Source organism: Sapajus apella, unplaced genomic scaffold (assembly GCF_009761245.1).
Source record: "Sapajus apella isolate SASKATOON/1434 unplaced genomic scaffold, GSC_monkey_1.0 scaffold11, whole genome shotgun sequence".
Lineage (NCBI taxonomy): Eukaryota > Metazoa > Chordata > Mammalia > Primates > Cebidae > Sapajus > Sapajus apella.
Window position 1 is genome coordinate 33,152,529 of NW_022436951.1, and position 23,674 is coordinate 33,176,202.

General features: G+C 40.4%; 1 protein-coding gene across 8 annotated transcripts in view; it reads left to right on the forward strand.

Moving 5' to 3' along the window:
- Positions 1-23,674, forward strand: part of SEMA5A (semaphorin 5A) — a 496,284-nt gene that overhangs the window by 302,157 nt on the left and 170,453 nt on the right. For all 8 annotated transcript variants that reach the window (XM_032279108.1, XM_032279114.1, XM_032279115.1 and 5 more), the window contains 2 exons: positions 8,225-8,323; positions 9,929-10,142. In XM_032279108.1, the coding sequence (XP_032134999.1) occupies positions 8,225-8,323; positions 9,929-10,142 (313 nt within the window). The remainder of the gene's footprint in view (positions 1-8,224; positions 8,324-9,928; positions 10,143-23,674) is intronic.

The following is a 23,674-nucleotide window of genomic DNA, read 5'->3' on the forward strand; positions in this document are numbered from 1 at the left end:
ACCCTCCTTCCCTCTCCCGGGTCCCAGTGCTGTTTATATGTCCAATCTTAACATACCCAGCCCACGGTGGGTATATAAAGATGTTCCATTGAATGAGTGAATGAACCCATGAAGCCCATTCCAGGGCAGTGAATTTTAATTTAGGGCTTCTCCTCCTCATCATTATTGATGTTTGGGGCCAGATTGTTCTCGGAGATGGCGGCTGTTCTGTACATGGCAGGATGTCAGCATCTTCCTTGGCCTCTGCTCACACAGACATGACAATAAAGAGAGCCACACACATCTCCAGGCTAATTTCCCATCATTAACCTGATGGGAAATCCCTGCTTTCATTTCCAAATGGTAAATTTATTTGTCACTTTTACATTGTTTATTTTGATTTTTATGCGCCCTAGGAGTGCTCTCATATTTCATCTAGATCATGTGTATATATTTGTTACAAGGATGTTTAAAAAATTAATAGTTAACTCCCTTCCTGTTTATGAGCTTTGGTCTCCTTGCACTCCTTGTATACTAAACGAGAGCATCAGATTACTTTATGTAGCCAGGGGTCTTTCCTCCCCATAGTCTGGAAGTCCATAATTTACAAAGAATCTGTGTGGTTGCCTTTTGCTAATAGATTATTTCTACTTGGGGTGAAAAATTGCTTCTGCTAAATCAGAACAGGCCCACGTTTTGCCTTAAGCTGTGATCATTGGTTGTTTGGTGCTTAGAACTTAAGTAAACTGAACCCAGAGAACTGTTAGGAAAAGGCCATCTTTTGTGACTGATAGGTAATATGCCCTTGGTTCACAGAGGAGACCAATCGTTACTACACTTAATTGAATTTTCTTGATACACAGAAAGCAAATGAGGGAAACAAATATTTTCAGATAAAATCAAACCTTTATGTTTCACATACTTTGGGTTTTAATGGATTAAAACAATGGGAAATTTTAGTAATTATTAATTGACTCAAACTGCATTTGTGAATGGAATTTTTAATGCTAATTTAAGAAGATAGATGAAGATGAGCGTCAAGCACCATATACTCTGAGAAAGACAAATCACATGTTCTTTTAGGTTGGATTAAGTATATTGATAAATTCACAGAGAGTTTAAATAACCTCTGCTGCCTTGAAGTAACGCTTGGTTTATGTAACAGAACTGTGTGCATTGGAAGTTCCTGTGTACAAAAACGATGCCATAGCTTTGCAAACGTGTCTGTCTGGATAGCATTGCGACGGGTTCACGGGCGGTGAGAGGAGAGGGCTCTTCATCCGCCTTTATAGGTTTCTCTTTCTTATTTGGCATCTCTCTTGCTTTCTTAACACAATAACTGAACAGCGACCATCCTGTGACCAAACTGGGTGACCAAGCCCAGCTCCTGAGACAGAGAAGGGAAAGAAACAAGGCAGCCCCTATGAACAGGGGCAACTGGACCAAATGCAGCCTCCAAAGGACTGCCCCTGAACTCAGAATTCAGACAATCCTCATTTCCCCATTTTGACAGTCCCTAGGAGCCCATTCAGAAAACGTTCTCACAGTCAATTTGACTGATAGGAGACGTCTCTGGGTGAATGGAATTGAGACTTTTCTTAGCAGTCATGAGCTTGGAAGGCGAATTCAGCTGTTTTGTAGTTTTGCTTGTGCTGAAGTTCTTAGGAGGGCTTACACAGAATCACAAAGTTTCCCTTCTCCCCGAAATAAAAAGAATAATGCAAAATGTGACATCTCAAAAATGAGAAAAATGCCAGCAATTTAAACTGAACTTGTTTTTTTCCTACTCTGAGAAAAGTGGTCTGTGCTGCCGCCCATAATGCATTTAGCTGCAGAACGGAGCTGGAATGCGTGCAGGAAAGAGGTGGCTGGGCCTGCAGGGAGGACACTGCCAGTGCCCACTCGCCGCTCTGATGGGAGCATTCCTCAGCTTGCTGCCATGCGGGGGAGAATAGAGATGACAGATTTCCCCTTGTTCCAGACATAGATAAGATTCCACATGTAATCTTTTGAAAGTACAATTTAGGAAATTAGGGTCAAGAGAAGTTTCCAGATTTTTTATTTGGGCCAGGTTTGTAAAGAAGGGCTGCCAAGCCCTTGTAAAGTTTGAATTCTGTTTTATTTAGAAAATATTCGCCTCACTTGGAAAAGAGGGAATGCCTTTGTCTGCAGCAGCTAAATATTCCATGGGAAAAAAAGTGAGTGTGGAGGGGAATCTGTTTTTATGGATTCAAAAAGTTACAATAAAACCTGTTGTGTTTAGTTCTTTTGGACATAACATTATAGAAATTGAATTCTATAACTACTTAAGTATCTTTTACACAAATATTATTTTAAACACAAATAGTTCTCTCACGACCTAACAAGAGGTCCTTGTGTGTGTTGGGCTATTATGACTGACTGACTTTCCTCCCACCCTGACATTTAGGAACTGTACAAGGAAACACAGCTGATTATTATGGGAATGAAAGAGCTGCTTTATGCTTCTGTTACACTTTATAATTTTCAAAAGTTTTTTTCATGATCTCATTTTAGGATTTTTGACACCACGTTCCTAGAATTATTTTGCTAGTTAGTGGGAGAGTTTTGATTAGAATCCAGGGCTCCATGTATTGTCCTCCCTGTCACAGCCTGTGGTCCCTATTTACCAAGCTGTCAAATTATGCTGGTAAAGAGGTAAACTCCTAGTGAACAGGAGAAGAAACTCATGACGTCATACTACCTAAGAGCCTGCCGGTATAGGGCTGGATCTTGACATTTTGTACCCAAGGGTCAATATTTGAAAGCTGTGAGTTAATCAATACACAAAGCACATTGTAGCCCTGCTTTTATTTTATGTAATTGCTTTACAAATTGAGGCTACTTTAGGTTAAATGCTAACTTTAGGCTAAAACTAGATTATGCATACCTAATTTTATTTTTTTTAATTGAGATGCCCAAAGTCAGCTCAGTTGAAAATAGAGTATATGTATATTATATTTTATATATTAATATACTGTACATCATATAGCATATATGTATATGTGTGTTTCTCTCTGTATTGCATCTATGATATGCATGTGTATATATTCACAAGTAATACATGTATACAGTTATATAGACACAGCCTTCACACACACACACATATACCTGATTGGGTGGTATGGTTTTGCAAAAGTCACCGGGTAATCATGACTTAGGTTGGTGTAGGTTTAACTTTGAAAGGCTCATCCAATTCCTATAAATTGCTTTTCTTCAGCACTTTGATGCTGACAAAGATATTACATTATGAGGAGGACACATCGCTTTCATTGGGAACACTGTTATTAACATAAAGGCTGTCAGGCTTCTAACCCTTATCTTTCCTCCCTAAAATTAATGGGTTGGATGATGGGCTGGGTGTTGCTGATATCTGAGAGATCCACAGAACAGACCTGTCTGAAAAAAAAATCATAAAATGCTATACGACAAAACCAATTAATTCATTAAGAAAACAGCCCTAAACATGTTTTCTCTGCTGGGGCTGGGGCCTTGTGTCCTTGAGACCAAGTGGTTATTAGCCAGTGTCCATCTACAAGCCCTTTCTATGAGTCAGCAACCATGAATCTCAGCTATCAATTGCCTTGAAGTCAAGGACAGGTTGATCTGCCTGTGGATCACAGGCCCACATGGGTCGTTTTAATGTTCAAGTGTTGTGATCTAAATATAGATAGATGACTCTCATTATCAACCCTAGAAGCCATGTGCAGCAAGCTGCTAGTGGCCTTGGAGATGTGCACTGTGACTTCTTGGAAAAACAGAAGTCATTAAGTCCTCTTCACCCATTTTCAAGGTATACAAATGGGCTAGAAGTAAAAATTCTTAGATGAGAAAAAGAAAATCATACACATGTAAGTATGCTGATTTATAAGAGAAACCTTTAAAAGAATCTCCTACAGGGACTTCTACATTATGACTCCACTTTAAAATAGGTGACTCCAAGCAGTACTTCAAACAAGTTCAGGTAACCCATGGAAAGGCCACGTTTGTAATAGAGATTGGCAAAGTGAATTGCCAGCAGATCTGCAAGAGAATTTGAGTTTTCAAATCACCATGAAGCGGAGACTAATTAATACACAGCCTGAAACTGTTACTCATTTCCATTTTTCTTTTCTTTTTTTTGAGATGGAGTCTTACTCTGTCACCCAGGCTGGAGTGCAGTGGCTCGATCTCGGCTTACTGCAACCTCCGCCTCCTGAGCTCAAGCAATTGTCCCACTTCAGCCTCTTGAGTGGTAGCTGAGATTACAGGCATACATTACCATTCCTGGCTGATTTTTGTATTTTAATAGAGATGGGATTTCACCATGTTGGCCAGGCTGGCCTCGAACTCCTGACCTCAGGTGATCCTCCCACTTCAGCTTCCCAAAGTGCTGAAATTACAGGCATGAGCCACCGCACCCAGCCACTCATTTCCTGTTAGTCTCAGTATTGACTATCCAACTCCTAAATTTATCTTCTGCTCAAAGCTAAATACTTCTACTCTCTTTTTTTGTGTGTTTTCACATTGTTTCATTTGGACTTGTCCCAATCTCTCTTTTTAAAATATTTATTATTTTAAATGAATTTGTTTGGAATTCACATCTGGAATTCACATTCTATGAATTAAACATGAGGATGCCTTTAAGGGAGTAAGAACGGGAAGGATGTGAGATACCCTTAGCCAGTTGGCTGACTGAATTCTGCTCTTGACAGTTAAGAAGAAACTCGAATACCACCCACCTGCACAGGTTGCTCTTGTAGGATCCAGTGAATGAGCACACCTACCATTATTGGTGGTAACTCAGACCTCTAGTTAAGGCTGGGGTCAACTGCACCATTACCTTCCTTCATTAGCTCCTGATTACCACAAGCTCATCTGGGTTCCTTAGGGCTGGGACCACCTTCCATCATTTTATAAAGGTTCTGCACAGCCCTTCTTGCCTGATCATCTGGATCCCTGACACCTTCCTCCTTCCTTTTCCACACTCTCAGTTCTGTGAAGCACACCAGTGATACATGTGGACGTAGCACTAGTAGAGCCAGTGTCTTCACATATTCTCCTGTGGTCTTGATGATCAGAACATGCTCTTTTATTCTCTGCCCTAATTGAAATTTGCCCCTTTCCTCATTTACTTTTTCTCTGATTTTCTTACACTACCAGTTGAGTTGCCCCGCCCCTCCCTGGCACGCTTCTGCACCATGGTTTCCTTGGTTATCACACATCCCAACCAACATGCCGGTTCTTCATCAAGCTTGCAAGTGGTCTTCAGGAATGTTAGCAACCTACAGTTGCCAGGCACTGTGACTCATGCCTGCAATCCCAGCACTTTGGGAGAACAAGGCAGGAGGATCCCTTGAGCCCAGGAGTTTGAGATAAGCCTGGGCAACTTAGTGAGTCTACAAAAAAATAGAAAAAATTAGTCATAGGTGGTGACATATGCCAGTAGTCCAAGCTACTTGGAAGGCTGAGGTGAGAGGATCACTTGAGTCCAGGAGCTCAAGGCTGCAGTGAGCTGTGATTGTGCCACTGCACTCCAGCCTGGGCAACAGAGTGAGCCCTTGTCTCCAAACACAAAAACAAAAGAAAACAACCCACAGTCTTATTTGCACTTTGCTCTTTTTTGAGGAAGTTAAAGTAAATACCATATTTAATATCTTGGCTATTCTTCTTTCCATGATGGACTGGAGGCCCATGCTTTCTCCTCACAGGACTGTAGAACTCCACTATGAGATCACATCTTTCCAATCCAGATGATTCTCCTGGAACATCTTACCCTTGCACATGTTGTTTGTGGTTTACCTTGTGTGGCAAGCTCTTGCTTTTTTTTTTTTTTTTTTTTTTTAAAGAAAAAGTTTCTTTTTAAGGCAAAAAAAAAAGTGTTTGCCTTACTTTTAAAATATTTTTAAAAGGGGTAGCAACAAACAATCAAAATCCCCAGCCTTCTCCACTGTTTGCTATTTTCCATCCCAGTCCTTATGATGGTGTTATTAACATGTCTGTTTCATCCATTCAGCCCATCAGCTCACTCCACCCTGTGTTCTGGAAGATGTCTTTGTGGGTCTCCTCTGACAGGCCTAGGCTTCCTGCTTTCAGCCACACTCTGCCTGTCTTTACAAGCTCCCACAACTCTCTGGTTTCTTCCCTGGCCCTCCTGCATTCTCTTCAGCCTGGGAAGGAGGAACTGTGTGGTTCTTTGAAGTCTTTTGTTTTGTTCTTTCCCTTTAGAACTCTCCTGATCTTTCTCCAGAAAGAAAAACAAAAGAGAACAAAACAAGACAAGCCTCCCATCTCTGGTGTACCTTTCTCCATTACCAGATTCACTGTCTGCTGATTATAAACATTTGGTAATTCTTCTGAAGTCTACTTAGATCTTCGTGGTTGTTTTCTGTCCCCCTCAGTTCAGCTTCCAGTGATAAGTGGTTACTATTACTTTGAGGAATAAATTCAGAAAGCTAATCCGAGCTAGGTACGGTGCTCACGCCTGTAATCTCAGCACTTTGGGAGGCCAAGGCGGGAGGATCGCTTGAGCCCAGGAGTTCAAGGCCAGCCTGGGCAGCATGACAAAACCCTGTCTCCAGTAAAGAAAATACAAAAATGAGCACTATGCATTGCCACTATCTCGCTGCTGCTATGTGGTAGACTGGGTGATGGGAAATTAACGCTTTCATCTAGAGTGGGGTCCATTTGGTTGAAGAGAGGATGAGCTATACCATTACATCCAGATTCCCCTGATTTCCAACATGATGTGATTCAAATCACAATGTCATTATGCAGCATCTTTCATGCCTCTTTCACTGTTCATTTGCCATGGCAGGCTGTCGATTTACCAGATTCTGGCTTTGTCCTTTCATATCTACCACCTTGTTCTAGGCACGACACGACAAGAACCTCAGTTATGGAAGTCACTTCCTGCCTGGCTCCCTTGCTCCAGTCTTCCATCTTCAGCTTATCATGAACATGTGTGTCTGAGTGGTTCTTTAGTGATAATACATGAGATCTCATCAAAACTTCATGCAGTGAAAACATTTAATAGCTCCTTTCACATTCAGAGTAACATGTGAACTCACTACCTGGGCACATCTGGGCTGTTTCAGGCTCCTCGGCTTCTATGTGAGCTCTTCTGTACATATTGAGAACACCATGCTTTCTCTAGCCACGACAACTTAACACAGTCTGTTCCTCTTGCTTGGAGTATCTTTTCTCTCCTTTGCTCAGTAAAGTCCGACAGGTGTCCTACAAGCACCTCCTCTAGGAAGCCTCACTAAATCTTACCTTTCTTTAACACAGCCTAGTTGTCAACCCCTTCAGGAAGCCTTCCTACACCTCTTCCTTTTCGTATTCCTTTGGATCTAGGAATATGCTATTCCTCTGTGTGTCCTCATTATAGCTCATGGACAGCTCTGTGGTAATTGTCATGAACCTGTATGTTTCTGCCAGGGACCTGAATTGAAACTTCTAGCCCAGTGGCTACCAAAGAGGATCTACTCAGTGAATGCTTCCTAAATAAATGAAGAGCTCTGCAACCCACATGTCCATCACTGCTAAGACCATACCCCGGATTTTCTAAAAACACTTTGCAAACACAAAAAGTATTTCACTCTAGGTCATCCCTCAGCCTAGGGTTTTGTCCCAAATGTTTCTAACATCTTTTCCTCATTAAACATATTTTTACCCTTCAATCGCTGTATTAAAAATGTGCATACATACTTACTGTGTATTTAAAATATGCAGTTTGATCCCATAAAGTAAAATTTGTTCCAGTTTGCATACAGGATTTCTTGTGTGACTTTCTGCTCAAGAAGGACGTGCAGCATTAGGAAGGTTTCCAAAGCACTGTTCATGAGCAGCATCTAATAGGTTCCTTTTCTTTATCTTCCTAATGCTTGTCCAAGGCAGTTTAGTGTTTGTGCTACTATCAGATACAATTGAAAATGAAATAATTTCTTTTAAAATTAGATGCATGCTTTGATAATTTAATTGAACATATATTTATCTTCATGTTCTTTATCAAACAAGGTGCAGATATAGAAAGTAAATTTATTTCAGAAAAGTAAAATTGTTTAATAGCTTTGTTGTTATTTTTTGGTCAATATCTGAAAGGTTTGTTTTTTATTGGTTTATATTTTACTAATTGTTTACGTATTTATTACATAAAATGTGTTCATTCTCACCATTCCTCTTGCACTCAGACTTTATTAGCATGTTTTTCATTTATATATATATATATGTTCGTTCTTCTTTTCAGGAGGAATGTCAGAACTACATCCGGGTGCTTCTGGTGGGTGGTGACCGGTTATTCACCTGTGGGACCAATGCATTCACACCTGTGTGCACCAACCGCTCGGTATGGCTTCCTTTTGTACATTGTATTGAAACATTAGTTTTAAATGAACTTCTATACACCAAAGGTGGCTGTTTAATTCAAAAGCACCTTTTGTCAATTTGAATAAATTTTTAATTTACTGATGTATTTCTATTCAGGACCATCAATTAGATAAAGAACTGGAAATAATTACAATTCGTATAATTAAACTTAAATATGTTTCTAAACTATTTCAATGAGCATTTTCCTCACCAGTGACTTTAAACATTAATCCTAAACAAATTCTTTTTTGTCTTATTCTGCTTTATGGTAGAGACACTGTTACTGTTGTTTATATTTATTAAAATTATTGAAATGGTCTAAAATCACCATCCACAGGAAGAAAAAATTAGTCTACAAATTGTATAAGAGGTTTGTTAAAAAGAATAAGCAAGCTAAGAAATTGAGCCCTAGGCAGCATCCAGTTATAACTGACCCTCTTTCTTATCCTTAACCTGGCAATCATTGACAGGGTAATTTTTAGCTGCACACACCATAGCAGTAGCACGGTAGGGTCAGTAGAACACATGTGGAATTTTCCTAATTCAGGGTATGAATGCAGTCTTCCTCAGGGAATGTAATGAAGAAATACGTTCATTCCCTGGTTGCACACCTTTCTTCAGGGTCTTAATTGATCATCTGCTTTTACTGTTCATGATTTCAGATTATCATTCAATTATTGAGGGAGGAGATAAATGATAAGGGGTATGATGCTCAGGGACTCTCTAGGTGCTGCACCCTTCCCTGCAGCACTTTTACCAGTGCAGTTGTTCAGTCCTCAACATCTGTCCCACAAGATCGTTACTCTTTGGTACCCCATTGTATAAAAGAAGAACCTGAGACATAAAAAGCTGAGGGAAATTAGCCAGGGCACACCTCTTATAGCAGAGCAAACTGTGCCTGTATCTGCTGACCTGACCCTTCTGCTCCAGCATCTCTCAGGCGAGAACCAAGAACCAAACTGAACAAAGATTCCACCAGTGCCCAAGAGCTTTTCTCATTAAATGATTGGTTGGGAATCCAGCATTTGGGAAGCTGGATTCATACGAAATGACTCCAAGACTCTTGGATATCTCTCTGAAAACTGAAAAAAAAAAAAAGAAAAGTGTTGGAAATGCAGGCCACATGGTGCTGATTATCCACACATCCTTACCTGTGAACACATTGTTCGAGATACTCGTTATATTTTGGTTCACTTATATCGATATTGATAGAATTATACGTAATTCTTTATTATGATCCTATTTCTGTAAATATTGACACTGATTTTTAAGTTAAAGTGGAAAGTATGCAACACTTTTGCTACATCAACAGCACACATACAATGATCTTATTTCTTCTTGTGTGAGTATTCAGTGGTATGAGGTTCAGTAACTCTAAAGTGAGGAGAAAGAGACTGAGGGACTGTCTTACTGTGAGCCGAGGGGGCTGTTTTTGTTGGTTTGAGTATAAAAGTTGGTCATCTCTCACCAGGAGCCCCAGAGAGGCTGTTGCACAAGCATCACTGTGATTGTGGTGGATGTGATCCATAAGCATCCCTAAATGGGCTTGTGCAGAGATAACTGCTTTCCTTCTCATCCTCCGCAGTTGAACAACCTGACTGAGATCCACGATCAGATCAGTGGCATGGCCCGCTGCCCCTACAGTCCCCAGCACAATTCCACAGCGCTTCTCACAGCTGGCGGAGAGCTCTATGCTGCGACAGCCATGGATTTTCCAGGACGTGATCCTGCCATTTACCGAAGCCTGGGCATTTTACCACCTCTCCGCACGGCACAGTACAACTCCAAATGGCTCAATGGTATGCCTTCTGTCACTCCCACTTTCCCACCCCGTTTGTTTTTGATTCCTGGTTATTTGGTGCTCAAAAGCAAATTACAGTACTCTAAATAAAGACAAATTCTTCATCCTTGGAAGAAATAAAAATGTAGCTTGTTCAGGACTCATGATTAAAAGGACATCATGCTATTTAGTACTTGGAAGAGATCTGATATTCCCAACTCTCTAGATCATGATAATAAGGCTAATGTTGATATGACCACTCATAGAAGCTAGCTGTTTTTTTTTTCTATATTTTTTGTTTAATGTCTAGAAAATTTGACACTTTGTCATAGATATATGTGGACTCCTGTGCATCACTTCTTAACTTTCTTTTTATGTGTCTAGAAATTGAAATTACTAACATGGCATGTCATTTTCACACTGTGTAAAAGAATGTGTTTGTCTGTAGGTAACTCCAAAAAGTTTGACAATTAAAAATGTAAAAAATGAATGAACTCATATACTTAGAAGTTAGTAGTAGGCATCTTCAGGGTTTATTAATTCAGTGGCTCAAGAGTTAATAAGGAGGCAGGTATTCACTGCGGTCTCTGCCATCCACAGTTTGGTAGATGGGCCCTCAGGCCACCACTGCTTGTGGTTGCAAAATTGTTGCTGCAATTTCAGGTATTGCATGTACACGTGGCAATATTCCCTGGAAGAAGAGCAAAATCCCTGTGCCCTTTTCACCTGTATATTTCTTTTTAAAGAAACCAGAAACCTTTAGAAGGCTTCTTTCAATTCTGGGTCAGAACTTGATCACTTGCTCACTAAGCAATCAGAAGATGGTGACAACCATCCAAATTGAGGTTCACTGTGTACAAAGTCCTGATGTGTGTGAGCTGAAATGCAGCCCTCTGTATATCTGTGCATTCATGTGTCAGTGTGGTCACACACACACAAACATATATACACACACCTACAAAGGCAGCTTGGATCCACCATGTGTAATCCATTGCCCCAGCTTGTTTAAAGGTGAAATCTTGAGAATTGTTAGACTTTTGCCACATATCAGCTAATTATGTAGACTAGAGTTTTTCAGCCTCAGCACTAATGATGTTTTGGGCCAAACTGTTCTTAGTTGTGTGGGCGGGGTCTTGTCCTTGCCATTGCAGGATGCTTAGCAGCGTTTTCACCCTGTATTTGTTTTATATGCCAGTAGCATCCTCCTCTGCCCGGTTGTGACAACAAAAAAATGTTTCCAGCAATTTTTCAGTAGCCCCGGGAGGGGTAATTGACTCTAGTTGAAAATCACTGGTTTAGACTAAGCATATATGCAAAACTATGGATATGTGTTTATATACTCAATGCAAATATTTTGCCAAATAATACAGTCAACCTAACCATCAGAGTTTGGCTTTAAAAGACTGTCCTGTAGAGAAAAAGGATGTCCTCATCATTAACTTTCTCAAGTAAACTGAATGCCTCTATTGCTTCCAAAGGGAAACATGAATTGTTTTCCCAAACTGAGGCACTAACTAGATTTCTCCCATTAACATCATTCCATTGAACTGGCTCCACCTGAATCAGCTGATTCTCTATGGATGGTTCCCTTTTGGCCCTGATATTTTTGTCTGTGCAGCTTCAAGTTGTTCTATCTGTTTGTTGATTCTGACTGGCCAAGGAAGTTTCCACTTGAAAATCAAAAAGACTCCTTATCCCAATGAAGGCTTTGTAATTAGAATTTGCCAGAATCAAAGTAAAAGGTAATTGGGAGCACTCTCTCTTTTCCCACAGTGATACCTTAAGAATATCCTGGAGAAACAATTCGGGTCATAGCATGAGTTATAAACACCAGCTGTCTTCTTACACGTGACTCAGAGACCACCAGCTGATCAGGCAGTCAGCATCAGTCAGCCCCTTGGCTATCAGCTTCTGTCAATTCTCCCTTTCCATTAGAGAGTCCTGTGATGCCATCCAGGCAATGGAAGAGCTAAGACAGTGTTTACCGCAGTCAGGTAGACATAACGTTATTTGTTGTACAAAGATATTAATGTTTCCAATTCCTAAAACATTTTGCTGTTCATTTATAAGATATGGTGACAGCAGAAATTGAAAGTAATTCAGAGGTAAACATGGTGGCTCTACCACTCAGGCCATGAGGGCAGCACAAATTGCCTGACAGTGAATAGCCTGCATTTCTCAGGAAAGCAGCATTCCTCCTGCCTGCCCCCACACTCCTTCCCTGGCCTCCAAGACCCTCACTTCCAGGGTAGAAAGCCAAGAGCCCTGCCCGAGGACTCTGAGTTCCTGCATATGAAGTGCTGTCTTTATACCTCTCCTGTGTTTTGTTAGGGCACTTTCTGCTGCTGCCGAACCCTGGGATATTATTTCCATTCCTGGTTGGCCCTGATTTGCTTCTCTGATTGACCCTCCAACCAGGATTGTATCATTCTTATGCCTTTGCATCCTCATAACTTAGTTCCCACTTACAAGTGAGAACATATAATATTTGGTTTTCCATTCCTGAGTTACTTCACTTGGAATAATGATCTCCAGCTCTTTGCAAGTTGATGCAAAATACATATTTTGTTACTTTTTTATGGCTGAGTAGTAATCCATGGTGTATACATATCACAGTTTTATTCCAAAATTGTAACTACCCTGCCTTACACCACGCCTGCCAACCAAGGACCATTCACAGATCTGCTCATCACCTGACTTCAGATCACAGGCCCCTCCTGCGCAGCCCTCTTGACCCTCCTTACTAGGTTCAGTTTTAGCCTCAGCCATTATGACCTTTTAATACGTTTTCTCCTCCACCACTAGCATGAAAGTTCCTGATGACCAGGGCTTCTGTGTGTTTCTCAGTGTTGGGTCCCACATGCTTACAATAGTGCCGGCATGAAAGTAAGCACCCCGCCAGCATTTTTCTAATTAATTAATTAACAAGTGCTATGGTCTGAACGTTTATGTCCTTCCAAAAGCAGTAGGTTAAAATCTAACCTTCAATGTGAGAGTATCAGGAGGTGAGGCATTTGAGAACTGACTAGGTCATAAAGGTAGAGTCCTCATGAATGGGATTAGTGCGGAGTAAACAAGACCCCAGAGGGCTCTCTCGTTCCTCCCACCTTGTGAGGATGCAGTGAGAAGATGCCAGCTGGGAACCAGAAAGCAGACCCTTGCCAGACATCCCACCTGCTGGTGCCTTGACCGTAGACTTCTCAGCCTCCAGAACTGTGGGAAAGAAATGTTTGTTATTTATAAGCTGCCCAGTTTATGGTATTTTTGTTACAGCAGCTGAAATGAACTGTCTACCATTGGGTAGATATTACCTTCTTTGTTTCCTCCACTATTTTATGAGTTCCTTAAGGAGGGGTTCTGTGGCAGCCTGCTTTATGTCCTCAGGATCTTATACAGTGTCTGAAATATAGATGGGGATTAATCCATATTTCTTGAGTGAGTAAGAGGTTAGTACTTTAGCACATGGTTAGTATTTTACTACTCACCTGTATTCTGCTAACAGGAAGTGAAAAATGGAAGCTTTTGAGATGAATCACCAGGAAAAAAAAAAAAAAAGCCAACAGAAGACATTCACAAATAGCAGAAATAGGAATCATGTTAAACATGGGAGAATATTCTATTAATTGTATATCAGAATTAAACAGGAACAAAAATACAGATAGGTATGTTTGAAATTGAATCAGGTCCAAAAATGTGTAACATCTTCCTTTTGAGCCCCAATCTCATGTGGACCCCCATTTTCAGTCATCATTTATTGTCATTTCTCAAAGGCAGTGCAATCCATTGGATAACATTCTGGATAAATCTGGAACATTAAGTTATGTGTTTGGTAATGAATAGGTTTCAAAGTCGTATTTTTCCCTGTGCCAAAGTTGCTCTTAAAACAAATTTATGTATTTAGAGAAATACCTTAACAGCTTTAATGCATTAAAATATTAATTGTTAATAACTATATGAAATGATTACTATAAGGCAGGATAATAAATGTTTAATGGTTGATGCTTAAAATAGAGAAGCAATAAAACTTGCCTTCAAGAAACTGGCAGTCAAGTTAGGGAAACAATAATCCCGTGAAAAGGAGAAAATATAGTTCCAAATTAATATTGTGCTAATTGAGTTTGTGAGCTCTGAAGGAACTATGTGCTTGCACACAGAGGAACAACTTCAGGAGGAACTTGGAAAAATAACTCCTAAATGAGCCTTAATAACTCAGCATGAACATCTGAGTCCACACAGCCTTATTAATACTCAGAGACCTTCTGGCTTTCCTTCTCTGGTGGAAATGTGTACTTATCACACTGGGTTCTCCCAGGGTACTCCACAGTGTCCTGCATTAGCTGAGATTCCAACCAGGATTTCATATGGAGGTGAACTCACTTGAAATCCACAAGCATTCTTTTTCCAACAGTATCATTTTTTGTGAGCTATTAGAATTCTAGTTGAGAAAACACTTTGGGTAACAATCTTAAGTTCTATTGGTTTGAAATACATTGATGGTGTTATCCAAGCATTGAGTAGACCCTTGGGGTCTTTAAAATGCAATTATTAACCTTCTAATGATTAATGATAATTTACTTGGAGGATGAAAATCTCCTCTGTGCTTAAGTCAAGGAGAAATTGTTTCTGCTTGTCCTGAGGAGAGGTGCTTTGTGGAACTCAGAGCTTCCGCTTGGGACCAGGTGCCAACTCCAAACAGCCTGAGCCCAGCCAGCCTGGCGAGATTTTGTTGGGCTCTACCCTGGGGACAGTGAGAGCCTGTTTGGAAGGGTGCACACAGCACAGCGCCTGGAGGTATGACTGGTCTGCAGGAGGTGCTTCCTACGCTGACAAGATTTGCTAGAGCTAGAAATTCATAAATGGAAGCAGAGGTCAGAGAACAAGCAAAACAAAGACAAATGAGGATTGGAAATGAAGTATATGTGGGTACCAAAATGCAAGTATTTTCAAGGAAAAGAAGAAGCTCTGTAAAGCCAGAATAGAACCAAGACTGCATAGTCAGCAGCCTAGTTTTTATTTTATTTTTTTATTTTACCAAATAAGCACCTGGGGAGATGCTTAAAAAGAATGTCCTTGTGGACAATGAGGCTTTTTTTCAGCATTGTAAGTGCATGGCTGATATCTAACTCATTCAAGTTTAAACTTGCTGGGGCAAGGAAACATGGCTGGAAAGTATGTTGAGCGAAGCTGTGTGACATGTGACACAGCACAATAGGATGCCCTTTTCTAATAGTCAGGCCTGATCAAGCCTATCAGTGGGCATTGCCTGTTGCCTATGCCACGTGGGATGGCTACATTTCCAACATGGTGCTGTAAATCTAATCTTATTATCTTTGTAGGTGAGAAATCATTTTAAATAAATGGCATCCATGCATATCACCTACCTGCCGTGTACTTATTGGAGTATCTGTTACTTGTAGTTATTACGCCATCCTCAAGAAAGAGTCACAATGGCTATGTATAATATGCCAGGTAGATGGGAGACTCCAAATCCATGTCATCTGTCATCCTTCTCACAGTCTCTTAAGGGAGGTTACATCATACTCCTACAGATGAGCACTGTGGGGCTCAGAGGGACTTGCCCACTGAACACAGGTCGTACCTAATGTGTACCTGAGCTGGGGCTTGAAAACAGATCCGCTGCAGAGCATGCATCCTTCCTCTCTACGTGCTGCTGACCTTCCCTTTGTTTATTGACATTTTAGGAAATACCAACGTTACAATTGGCTTCCATCTCTCTCTCTCCTGATGCCCGCATTTTCATTCATGAGCTGCCATAGAAGAGGGGTATGGGGACTTTGGAAAAGATTGAGAGCCGTTTTTTGATATTTATAGACTTGCATGCATGATGCATTGAACTAAGGTCATTAAACCCAAAGCAGGAAAGCCTGTGTTGTAATTTAACGCAGACCTTTAATGGTTACAAAAGTGTTTAAGTGACGCAAGGAGTCAGTTCTCAGGGTGCTCTGAACACACTGTAATGCTCCATCCTGTACATCATGCACAGAGGGCCTAAAATCTGAGGAGCCACAGCTCCCCTCCAGTCATGTAAGGAACGTTCTATACTTGCCTATACATCTTTTATGACATTTGGATTTTAATTTGCACATTCTGAAAGAAAAGAGATGAATGAACCTTTCCTTCTCCATTATGAGGATGCTTGCTTGAACTACATATACATCAATAAAGGATTCCCTCAGAAAAAATAAATCTGCTACAAGAAGGGATGCCTCACTGTAGAGACTGTATCAGGCAGACATGCACTAGAACTGCTAAAACAATTGGGAAATGGCTCAACGTTCACTGTCTAGAGATTCTAGCAGTTTCCTAGTGACAGCCTTGGATCCCTCTTGATGTCCTCGCCTGATGACTAATGTTGCTTCCTGCCCTTCATAAAGGCATCTTAGCTTGTAGCATAAATCATTTTGTCATCCTGTTTCTAAAATGCTCCGTTCTATGTATTTCTGTAAATTTTGTCTCTATATTATACTACTGAACTTTTTGTTTACCCAGTCAAGGGCCTCTAACATTTGTTCATTTGCCACATATTGAGAAGTTGGCTCCCTATGTCTGGGTCTTCTTTTTGCCCCAGCCCAGATCCACTTAGAAGACAAAGCCAGAGCCCTCATACACGTTTCCTTATTCTGCAGTAGCTTGTTGGGAAGAAATAGGATAAAAACTGCATAATGTTTTAGCACAATATCTTCTTTCAGTAAAATCTTACATGGCTTTCTTTCAGTCTTTCAACACATTTTTTAGGCATTAAACTATTTACCAGATTTTTGAATTCAAGTTAACATTCCAATTAGAAAAACTCATAAGTATTAATTTGATTCTGTAGATAAAATGATTAATTTTTCAAAGAAATGAACCTGTAAATTTAAAATAGCACCAGAAAAAAATAAACATGGCAAATAGAAATTTTCTGTTTTGACAGTTTTTAGAAACATTCATGAAATTATGTATAACTAATAGGAATGTGTGGTTTGGCCGAATTTTATTAGAGAGGGCTATGTGCTTGGAATGAAATAAGAGCAGAATAGACAGCAAAGTCTGTCACTTTGAGCTAGAACATTTAGACAAATATCCAGTTAATGAAACTCCTACAGACACAAAGATATGGCGGATTGTAGGTGTGAGTTTTGGACTTACAGGGCGGTTTACAGAAATGGTACTTCTCATTTAGGGAAAGCCAGCCCATGCCCCCACAGTATAAGTGGTTCCTACTTGAATCAGCAAATCCATTAAAACAATGCATGTTTTTAAAATTATTTATTTATTTATTTATTTAATGCATCATATTCCCCAGGAAGAAGGAAGGAATTCAGTGTGCTGGAACTGTCTTTCCAGTCCTACTGCAAGGGTCTTAGCAATACTTTTTTTTCTGTCAAGGGTTTCAGTGAGTGACACAGCTGGGGAGTCAGGGCCCAGCTTGCTGTGTAAATGGTTACCAAGGATGCACTTGGCTCCAGCTCCCCAGTCCCCATCGCACACCACACACCCAGGAGGTGAAATGATAACCTTTCCTTGAAAACTCCTTGGTGTCTCTCCAGTGGCAGTTGAAATCCAAACTCCTTGTTACGGGCTCCTGGCTTTGCCTGGCTTTCTACCTCCCATCCCTTCGATCCTGACGGTGGCCTCATTCCATTCCCTGCCTGCCTTATGCTCTTCTCCCAGGCCGATCCTTTTGGCAGTGCCCGTCCTTGTCTGGGTGGCCCCTTCTCAGCCTCACTCCTGCCTTTTCCCCATCCTCTCCTTTCTGATCCTCTATTTCTCCTGGCTGCCCTGGCCCTCCGTACCCTTGTCCTCACTGTAAGCACTTGTTGGCCTCTCGTTTCTCTCCTCACACTGCTCTTGAGGGCACAGGCTGTGTCTACCAGTTTACTAAAGAGTACCCAGTATCCGGGACAACCCCTTGGGGAGGTGAGGAAATGCCTGGAGAAGTACTCTGGCTGGCTCTCCAGGCTCATCTGTAGCACGGCCCCTTCCACCGTGCTTTCCTTCAGATTTGCTGGAATAAGTGTAGACTTTAATTTGATATACAGAGCATACTTAATGAGTTACCTTGTTAGGTAAATACTGATGATATGTACCAACATATGTGTTTATATTAATTTATAGAGTGAGAGAGTTATTTTTAATAGAGGTCCATATTTTGATGATTACCAGCCAAGTGCTTTTGATTCTCACAATGATACTGCATATTAGATATTGTTACTAAAAACCAGAAAACAGAGAAAATATACTGGTAAGTAATGTGACTAAGTTCATACAGCCAGTAGGTGGAAGTATTGAGCCATATATACATACATCTCTACCCTCATGTGTGTGATACATATACACAGACACAAATGTGTTTATCTCTGTATTAAAATCTATCTATTTATCTGTCATCATCATCTGTCTTTTAGTAGAAACCTCAGGTAAAGAACTTTACCAGTAGCTTTTTACCTGTGTTTATTCAATTTTATTTAATTTTAAGTTATCCACTTTTAATTTTAATGAATATCTAGATAAAAACAGATTTGCCTTGGAAGCTTCTAGAGCAGTTTCATGTAGCTATGACAATGCAAACAATGTACCCAAAAAAGAAAGGATCTAAAATCTGGCTTATAGAAGGCATTTTTCAGTGCCTGACACCAACAACTTAGGAACAGAAAACCGCTGGCTGTGTGTCACGCCTGAATCTCATTCCCATTAACTCATTTTATTTTGGCGAAATAGCTCGCTATTTAAAAACTCAGCATGGCTCATTTATGCTCCTAAAATTCTGATCACCTTTAAGCTTGACATATGTATACTTGATAAATCATTATCATTATGTGAAGTTCTGTTCAATAGAAATAATTCCAAGGGACATTGAGAGTAAATCATGAAGCAATCCTAATAGCCACCATTTATTGGCATCCTCCTGTGTATCAGCCCATTTGATTTTTACAGCTTTGCAAACTAGGTCCGATTGTCAGATGCAACAGCAGAACATATCAGATGTCGGTGGTCCAGCCGGGGCAGAGCCACAGGCCTCACATACACTCATTTTCCAGCATGACTTTGGCAAGTGTCTCACAAGGTGGCTTTTGACTGCGAAATAATTTATAATAGACTTGGATTCTGGTAAGATTTCTGTAGAGTTGGGATTCCTTTGTGGCTTTAATATTCGTTCCCACTGTAGACAAATTTTTTTATTCAAGAATGCAGAAATGACACAGAGAAAAAGAAATGGTGCCCCCCCGCCCCAAAACACCCTCTGGAGTTGGGCCAAACACTTTCCAACAACGTTATTGTTTAATAAGTCCTTAAGTTATTTCTTCCTCCTCCCACTTTTTCTTTTTTCTGTGTCATTGATTTTTTTATATCAATGATCTGCTCAATGATTAGATCCATACATTTGAACATGGTGTACCCCCATATTGATGCTTTGGGCATTGGAATAGAAAGAATATAGAATGGGAGGCTTTATTTGGATGCTCAATATTTGGTTTTGTGTGATCAAAATCTTCTCAAAATTTTGGATGCTTTTCTTCGCATCACTTGTAATTACATGTATGGTGAGTCCCTCCTCAGTACTGCTATTTGTATGGTCACTATTATGTAAGTAAACATGCAAAATAAAAGTTTCTATATCATGAAAAGAATAATTCTTATTAACATGATGTGTCTTGTACGACATTGTATTACATAACTCAGTATGTTTTACAAACTTTAGAGAAAACAGTTTCTCCATGCATATATTTACACAGCAGCTGACGTGCCTGTTGTTACTCTGATTATGTTAGCAGCACACCTCAGATCTCTCTTTCATGCACTCATATCCATTGTAGACAAGAGGAAAATAGCTGATTCTCCTCTTACTTGTTCAGTTCACTCAGGAGTGACAGATACTAGTTTGTGGTGAATTGCATTTTGAGAAAAGACAGAACTTAAATAAGGGAAGGAAAACAACATGCATCTTATCATCCTGCCTGGCAAGACTCTAATGTCCCCTACTTCCAAATTTTTATCAATAAACATAAGAGCTATTTGACTGTCTGTTTTACAGTTATTCCCACTTTTTTATTGTCTTTGGAAAGGAACAGGATGCTAGCCGGATTTCAGGAAGCTCTGCTTTTCAAGGAACTGCATTTCCCTAGTTAATGGCAGGTCACGCAGTCGGGACCCGGCCTCCTCCTCCTGTGTAGGGCCACAGCCTGTGTTTTCAAACGCTCTCTCACTCCCTGACCAACAAGACCTGCCCTGCATGGGGAATTGTAGAACAGCACCTGCTCCACACAGAATACAAATTATTCTTTTGTTTTTGCAAACCGAAGGGAAAGCATGTGTTTGAGCATTTCTATCTGAAATGCATGTTGTGATCTTATAACATTGGTTCAGGGTGGCTTGGAGATATGGTGGAGGCTGTCAGTGGAAAGAGGAAACTGTGCTTCAATCTGCCTACTATTACTCAGTCTTCTGCTTATCTGCAAAAGTGGACGTGGTTTGCTCCAGCAGACTAAGGGCACGGCATGACCTCCCAAGAGTCATTTATTGGCTCTCTGAGGCTATGGTGCTGTGGGCGACGGGGAGCCCGCCGGGGAGTCTCGGCCAGCGAGAGGGTCCCAGCCTGGAAGAGGGGGTATGCAGAAATAAAGAGAGACAGAAAGATGGGGTCTGGAGGACTGAATAGGCAATGCCTATGCAGCAAGTTTATTTGTGTCCAGGGTTCCAATATATACCTTTAGATTATAAGGATTGATGTCAGCGCACATTATGTAAGCTATACAATAAGGGGAACAGAAAGTTGCAAAAATCACAGAAAGTTGCAAAAAGCAAATGTCAGCAGAGGGGGTACATAATCACGGGTCATAAAAGGTAAGCAGGTAATGTACTTTATCATTGTTAACAGAACATGTGGTCACAAGGATAACAATCTAGAAATGTCACAGGCTAAGCCATAAATCTTTATCTGAGTATAGGAATATCATCTGGTCCTCAAAAGGCTATACTTAACTTGGTAAACAGAGTCATAAAACCCACTCCTCAGCAGGAACCGAAAGAGCACACACATCCATTACCCAGGGTCACTGTAGTCAGAAATAGAGGCTGACATTATTCTTATTCTTTCCGTTCCTACTTCCCCATAGCTCGACTGCCTACAGCAGGAAACTGTGTCCGGGATCAAGCTCATGCACAGTGAGGCCCAACACTGGGGGGGCTTCACACGGCGGCGTTCCCCACATGGTGCCGCCCCCGCCCCCCGAAACACCCTCTGGAGTTGGGCCAAACACTTTCCGACAATGTTCTTGTTTAATAAGTCCTTAAGTTGTTTCTTCTTCCTTCCACTTTTTCTTTTTTCTGTATCATTCCTGATGTCCCTGATAGCTGTGGTTTAAAGTGTCACCTGATCATTTATTGTCTCTCTGGTTGGTTCTGAAACCCCCATTAGCTTGTTCCTAAGTAAACCTGCTTACCACTCTCCATGGAAAGATGGCCGTCCAGCCAAGAGCTTGCCATTGTTTTTCTAAAGCAGAAAATCAAATCCTATTGAATATTGCTAGCATTTAACTGATTGTTTTTTTTTTTTTTTCTTTTTTTCAAACACTATTTTTCAGTATAGTGTAATGCAGTGGTCCCCAAACTTTTTGGCACCAAGGACGAGTTTCACGGAAGATAAGTTTTCTATCAACTTGGTTTGGGGTTAGAGGGGATGGTTTTGGGATAAAAGTGTTCCGCCTCAGATCATCAGCCGTTAGATTATTGTAAGACATGCACAACTTAGATCCCTCGCATGCACAGTTCTCAGTAGGGTTCCAGCTCCTATGGGAATTTAATGCTGCTGCTTATCTGACAGGAGGCAGAGCTCAGGAGGTAACACTCGTTTGCCTACTGCTCACCTGCTGCTGTGTGGCCTGACCCCTAACAGGCCATAGACTGGTACTGGTCCATGTCCTGGGAGTTGGTTACCCCTGGTCTAATGGATTCAGGACTTTCCATCCCCTCTCCCATTGCTAGTTATGTGAATTTGGACAAGCTATTAAATCCCTGGGGTTTAGTATCCTCATCTATGAAATGGGAAGAATAGCACAGCACCTATTATATGCCCATTGAACTCACATTTTGTGAGTTCAATGGGCATATAAAGCACCAAGCGCAGATCTTGGCATAATAATTCGCATTCTACAGATCGCAGGTGTTTTTATTACAAACTCAACCTGAAGCTGGAAACCATGAAAGATCTTTTTTTTTTTCTTTGTATTTTCTTTTTTTCCTGCTCAGGACTCCTGAGAAACTGGAGCTATTTAGTATGTAGTTTGCATGCCATTTGTCCCCAAGTTAATAGCAGAAGTGGGTAGTAGTGGGTGTGTTTGGTAAATCTTGGTGGACTCTGCCTCATAACTCATACCTCATACCTCATACACAGGTGCTGGTAACCTAAGTCCCAGGCTAGACACACCTGGACCCTTACGCCTTCTGTCTTTGATTTCCCATTTTAGGTAGGGTTTCTTGTTGCTGTTTTTGCTGCTGTTGTTTGTTTTTAGTATAATTCTCAAACTCTATTTTTGCTTAGCCAGGGTGCAGGACCCATTCCAAGATAATTTAGCGTGGTCTTTAGAATTAGACATGCCAGTGATTATTTTCTTTAGATATGGTTTTGGAATTGCTCCGTAGCTTTGCTTTTAGGGTCTGCTTCATGAAATCATTCTTTAACCACCGCTTCAATATTTTCCTTACGTTCCAAAAACACAAGTTACGAATATGTAATCTGCTGTTTTTGTGAGCATCCCTCCAGGATATTAAAGCGTATTATTACAGTAAAGATAGCTAACTTCCATCTTTTACAATGTTTTGCAATTCAAGTTTTTTTAATAGTCATTTAGGGTGAAAGCAATAGTGACTTGAGAATATGTTTGACAGTTTATAAATTAAAATCAGTTCTTTTCAAAACCTCAGTATATTACTTGATATACTTCATTGACTTAACAATGAATGGTACTGAAGAGAAACTATCATACATAAACCATTTAGAGAATATGGTACATTTTTAAAATGTAAAGTTGGATTAAATTAAAATATTTTGTGAAAATATTGAATATAGGTATTGATTGAAAATTGGCAATAGTCTCCCTAGACAGAATAGCAGAGTGGTCAGTGCCAACCCTGTGTGAATGTCTGAAGTCTGCATTTCAGACCTTAGGTGATTTTGTTTGTGTGTCTTACTCTTAACATTAATGGCTTATCTTGTGGCCAGATTTTTAGTTGTCCTGCCAATGACATGTTATTATTGCAATGCAATTGGATCTGCAAAAGCATAAGGCCAATCGAATTGCCCTAGCAAACTAACTGTCCCTAGAAATGTATCTTTGTGAATATACTTGTTGTCTGTATCTTTCCATTAATTTTGAACACCAAAGGTTACTGCCATAATTATCCTAATTTGCACCATAAAATTCAGATACTTGCTGATCGAATGAATAGCATTAAGAAATAGAGAAATGAGTAAGAATAAAACCTTGTGATTAGAGTTTTAAAAGCAAATATTAGGGAGTATGTGTATCTGAAAGTGTACCATCTTTATTG